General features: G+C 38.0%; 1 protein-coding gene across 2 annotated transcripts in view; it reads left to right on the top strand.

The window, feature by feature from the left end:
• Window positions 1-6,000, top strand: part of LOC113464063 (uncharacterized) — a 49,510-nt gene that overhangs the window by 15,484 nt on the left and 28,026 nt on the right. Inside the window, exon 3 of one of the 2 annotated variants that reach the window (XM_026811794.1) lies at window positions 5,062-5,461. The exons of the other annotated variant lie outside the window; for it this stretch is intronic. Coding sequence (XP_026667595.1) covers window positions 5,062-5,105 — 44 coding nt within the window. The 3' untranslated portion in view covers window positions 5,106-5,461. Of the gene's footprint in view, window positions 1-5,061; window positions 5,462-6,000 lie in introns of those variants that run through there. 2 annotated transcript variants of the gene reach the window in all.

The following is a 6,000-nucleotide window of genomic DNA, read 5'->3' as shown; positions in this document are numbered from 1 at the left end:
TTCGTCAGTGCCAATAAAACGCCAATTAATTCGTTACGCCACATATTTCGTTATTAGAATTACTGATTTTTTTTTGTATATTCATTTCTTCATTATAAATCCGTCACTTTGACTGGTTTGGTAGTTTTAGCGCCAAGATATGTTGCAATCGTGCATAAGAAAAATATTATGTCAAACATTTCATACACATTTTTATTTCTATGTATTATCTGATACTTTGTAAAGGACCTGGTAAATTTTGTAGCTGATTGATTATGCGAGACTCTTATCTGTCGTCGACACAGAACGGTTTTGCACCATTCTGTACCCGCGCGTGTCTGTATGGGAAAGTTTGTGGTATGATACGCTATTGAAATTCGTCGTCGATTACACGGTCGTTCGCTTTCGCCGGCGATACTCGGTAAAAGTTTCCCCGTAAGATGTTTCGAAACAGCGTTCTGTTTGTTTTTAAAATCGATCGAACTAGTTTCCACGTTTAGCAACGTGTCGTTGTTGCGAATCGGGTCGATAGAAATTGTTCTAACTTATTTATTCATTTATCTCTTTGTAATAATCAGTATTTCAGTTATTCGTGTACATAATTGATGGGCATAATACAATTTTTACTATCAGGTTAAAAAATAAATATAAGTCAGACATGAAGATATCCTTATCAGTATTAAATGCGTTTTATATAAATTATGTGCATAATAACTTTTGGTTTAAATGCATAAAATCCAATCAAGGATTACTTGAAATCGTCTAAGAGGTGCTGCCATCTGGTGAGGAGGATCGGGTCGGATGACGATTCTGCGGATCGTTTTAGATAGCAGCTGCATCAAGGATCACGGGAGGTGTTTGTTGATCGCATACTCTCACTTTCTCTGCGATATTCCCGACGACCTGGTTTCCAGGCGACACAGTTCGCTCCATCCAAGCGAGAAAGTGAACGTGCACGCTCTTCCTCCTCCTCTTCCTCACCTTTCGCCCTCCTTAATCGGTGAAATCCTTTTCGCGTAGGTGAGACATCGAAACCTTTTGTGCGTCCCGGGGAAATTATTATATATTACTTTCGCGGAACGCGACGGTGATAAATCTCCTCTCGAGACTTCCTAGTAGAGAACAGAGAAAGCTTTGTCGCTCTCTGTTTTCATGTACACCGCGCGAATATTATTCAAACTCGGTCAGAAGGACCTTTGTTAACATTAAATATCTTAATAAGTCTCATGTTTAATTTTCATCAATTATTGTAACATAATATAATTTTTATTCATAGCAATGTATTTATGTGAAACTGAATGAAGTAAGATCGAAAATGCAGACCCAGTTTAAATACTAAATTTTGTACCGGGTGACTATAGTCACCCGTAGTAGCGAAAGTTTCTCAATTGTTGTTGCTGATGTTAAATTATATACAGAATGAGTTCACAGGAATATAAAAATTGAGTGCCCTCCCGTTTTGTGTATATTTGAATTCTTGAGTCATAAGTTACAAATCATTTCTATAAGACTGATATTTTCAACGATAGTTGTGTTGGCTTTCTCGGCCGGAGGGAATTGTAATCACGGTACAGTAGGTAGTGACTCGCGGGGATTCGAGGCACGTACCGCAAAAATACCTGTTCTTCCGGGGAACGTAAGCCGATATTTCCAGCGGTATTACAAATGCAAAGATCTAGTGACGTCATGGGATCGAAGACGACGCATTCCATTGTGATCGGTGGTCGATGGTTCTCTCTGTCGTAACAGAAAAGCTCAAGGAAGTTCTACGAAGGAAGTAGTTTATTGGGGAACTCGTTTTAGACAATGCGCGTCCGATACGTCGAGTCAGAGTTATATTTGAACCGGCGGCGTTTAACTCCGCGCCGACCGAAATAATTCTATTGTCTACGGCACACTAGTTTCGCGTCAACTGTGAAATGATAATTATTATTATTATAATATACGACCCTGATTTCGGATTCATCAAACGTTACGTGATCCCGATGGGAATTATTAACGGCCAAATGTATCCATCGTATTTACGTCATTCAACCTCGAATTTATGCTGCAATTTATTACATTTTAGAATGTTATATCAAAAATTTACATCTCATTATTGATGATAATAGATTGGTTCTACTGTTTCTTAATTCTTGTTACAGGTTGTTAGAATCTGTCTAAATAAATCAGACGTCTGATACGTCAATGTGTTGTCTAATATGAATATTATTACAAGTGAATTAATATCGATATTAGAGGATCAACGAAGCGTTACACGGCATCTTGTTTTCCCAACATTATCTTGCATTATTCAGATTACGTTACCCAATCGATCGCCGCGAATGGAATAAATAATTCATCGATGGTAATTTAAACGACGCATCGACGAATGCACTTTCGTCTGGACACGACAAAAAATTCATATTCATGCGATCCTCGCATGTATACATAAACTGTACGTACGCGGTTCTGGAAATTTGTTTCGCGGTTACACGAGGCGCGCACGTGTGAGGCCGAGCGCGCACACGACGGACCGTCTTTCCTAAGTACGTGAGTCAAGGTCTGTTCCCAAGGCTTCACGCGAACCGTTTCCTAGTTGATTACGTTCAATGGAACGCATTATGTATGTGCGTTCGACTGGATGTCAACCGATAGCTCGGTGTCCTCAAACGCTTCGATTCCCTCGTCAATGAGGCCAGACGCGTGTACCTGGCATCGACTGCCAGGCGCCTCTTCAACCGTTTAATTACGAGCAGTTCGCAGATTTCGTTTCAATTATTACATTAGCAAAAAATAGAAAACTTATAATATTTAATACAAGAATTGAAATGAAAAAAAAACTTTTACTTGTTGTAATAGAATTTGAAAAGAAAATAGTAACGAAAACGTCTGACTATTTTTTGTAGTAGTCCGTTCGAATCAAACGGCAAAACTTTCTTCGCGCCTGATGGTTTGTGAATAACCATCATTTACTGGGCGGGACAGGGCTGGGAGTATGCCACCGAGGGACGATGACGCGTGGTCACTCGACCCTGACTTTATTTATGTTTCCCCATAACGTTAAAGGCAGTAACACACGTGTTACGAAGGCCTCGCCTCCTACTTCTTTGTCTACGCACTTCGTTCAACGGCTCGAGCCAACCTCGTCGCCGTTGTATCTACATCCGTGTAACGTCACTATTCTGATATTATAGCTTTCATTCTTCTCGATGTATTTTAATTAAATATTCGTTTTTATAATGTAATCGATTCACGTGGGTGATAGATCGATTCACAGGGATTAATTCAATATGCAGAGGTCATAGAAAAACTGAATGATGAAAGTGAATTTGTTCTTTTAACTGATAGAAGTGTTCTCTATAAAAATGTGCAACCTAATAAGAATATGTATAATATGGTGAATAGGTTTTGAAACGAAGTAGGTATATTCATAGATTGAATTATAGTTAAGGTAAGTATCCCAATTTTGGTTCATGTTCCAATTTCTACTCACTGGCTTACTTTTCTATAATATTAGATAACATGAAATTATAGGAAAGTAAACTAGTGAACAGAACTTAGGACGTGATCAGAAATTGGGACATTCACCTTAGAGAATTGACAAAGAAAATGCGGAGAAATTATAGTCAAGGTAAATTTCTTAATTTCTGTTCATGTTCCAATTTCTACTTACTGGCTTGTTTTTCTATAAGTTTAGATAACATATAAAGTTATAGAGAAATAAGCTATTGAGTAGAACTTAGAACTAGAACTTGTGGCATTTACCTTCATAAAGAGAATTGGCAAAGAAACTGAAGAGAATTGGAAAGAGAATTCTAAAGGAATGAAGATCTTCATTTCTATCATGTAGATTTATATTACAAAAGAACTTCTTGCGTTACACTTTCATGATAATCGGTACAACTCGTGAGGAAAGAATCTTGGAAAAGTGTTGCCTTTTTGCAATTTGTTGGAAAATTGAATGGTAATTAGAATAGTGAACGCGAAGTTCCCATTAGTAGCTTGGGTAACTGGGACGAAGACGATTTGCGTTGTCGGAGGACATCTGCTCGTTTGTATAGGCCGAAGGTCCTACGAGGCCTTTTGTCGCGCACAATGCCACGCATTCTGTTCGCTCGGGACAGCCGGGCCTGGATACGGTGAGATATTCGCTTGGTTTAATGCACAATGATCGCCGCTCAGTGGTATTAACGCGATTGTCGCAGGTAGATAAACAAATGTGGTGAGGACACGTGGTGGCAGTCAGTCAAATCTCAGAGTAGAAGTTATCCCCGAGTCGATTCCCATTTGTCTTGTCAATTATATACGTCAAGTACTCGTTCGCACGGAGGTAAAAAATATCCTTCCTGCCAACAGGAGTCGGAAGTTTATACGTATCTTGTTATTGCCTTATTTTTGCTTTATTACAATGATAGGACAAAACTGCAGTAGTCGTGTTTTTTGGTGTTAATGACAAAAACCAGGTTCATTCAATTTTAAATTCTTGTATTATATCGAGTTCGTACTTTCAACATTTGTAGTTAATCTGTTGGACAGTTCTAGTCTAATTTTTGCAGCGAGATGAGAAGCATGGAAAGTCTTTATCGTTTGTTCGCGCCTAGTAAAAAGACATCTCCTCTGCTAACAGAAGTCGGAAGCAGGCTTGCAGATTTTTTTAATTGTCACATTAACAATTAACGATTATTCGATTACTCTAAATCCCAATCGACGATTAGAGTAGTCCTTAATTAAGACTTAAAATTTAGTTCTTCCAATTAAGATAATTAAATCATTTTAACTTTTAATTAATCAAATCCTAATAAAAAATCAAACATTAATTGCCAATTGGCGTTCAATTGAATTATAGATTAATCGTTTGTCTGAAACCATTTAACGAAAGATCTAAAAAAAGAAATATGAAGTTCTTTTTACTTGTAATTTTTCTTTCTATATAAATATAATTAAACAAAGATTTACGCAAAAGGGCTTTATTTTCCATATTTCCTTATGATGCAAATGGGTTAATTGCAAAAGCTCATTCAATCTGAAATGTTTATATCATATCAAGTTAATAGCTTCAATATTTTGCACGTCAGTAGAGCTACGTGAAGTGTGAAGTAGTGAAACCGTTGGTCAGTTCCAGCCTAATCGCGGGAGCAGGATGAGAAACGGGCCTTCATCGTTTCGTTACCTTCGACTGCGTGTACATAATGACGCCATCATCGGCAAGGATCGTTCCCTCCCGGGTTTCTCTTTAAGGCCACTTTTGCCCCGAAGGACACGTACGTCGACCGATTAAAGCCGGCGCGGAGTAATTATCGCACAGGGACCAACCAGTTCCCGCTATTCCAGTTCTCTACACTTTCGTTACGTAATCCCGATTGTCGGATCGCATAAATACTCTCTCGCGGGATCCGTTATTATACGGTTGCGGCACGCGTGAATGAGCGAAACCGAGCCTTTATATGCAACGGCCTTCCACCGATTCGAAGCCGTGTTCACGGTAACATTCCTCGTTAGAATCATCTGCTTTTTTGTTTAATCCGCCTGTCATTTATGGATTATGACTGCGGATCTTTATGAAAAGTGAACTTATAGTTACATCAGTTTCAGACGTATATAGCAATTTCTTTTATTAATCAAGTATTGAAATATGTCCTCANAAATCAATTGTTGTTCAATTGAATTAAAGATTTAATCATTTATCTGCAACCCTAATAAAAAGTAACAAAATGATATTTGTTTTAAAATCATTTTATATAGTAATTTCTTTTATTAATCAAGTATTGAAATATTTCAACTATCGCCATTATATGCAATATTTATATATTACATTAATTTAATTTTTTTATACGTGGATGAAAGCAAGTTAGTATTTACAATGGAAACAGTTAAAGGTGCACTTACGTGAGCAGAAACGAAGGTAGTGGAAAAATGTCTATGACGTTAGTTCTAGTTTCTCGGTAGGAAGAGAAAAAAATGATCGATCGAGGAATCAGGAGGTCGCCGTGACGTATCGCGGGTACCGCTATCCTCTCACCTGCGTGAGAGGTGTCCTTC

This window comes from Ceratina calcarata, unplaced genomic scaffold, assembly GCF_001652005.2.
Source record: "Ceratina calcarata isolate Rehan_Ccalc_2016 unplaced genomic scaffold, ASM165200v1 scaffold114, whole genome shotgun sequence".
NCBI lineage: Eukaryota > Metazoa > Arthropoda > Insecta > Hymenoptera > Apidae > Ceratina > Ceratina calcarata.
Note: the sequence above shows the minus strand (reverse complement) of the source record. Positions and strands in the feature narration are given on the sequence as shown.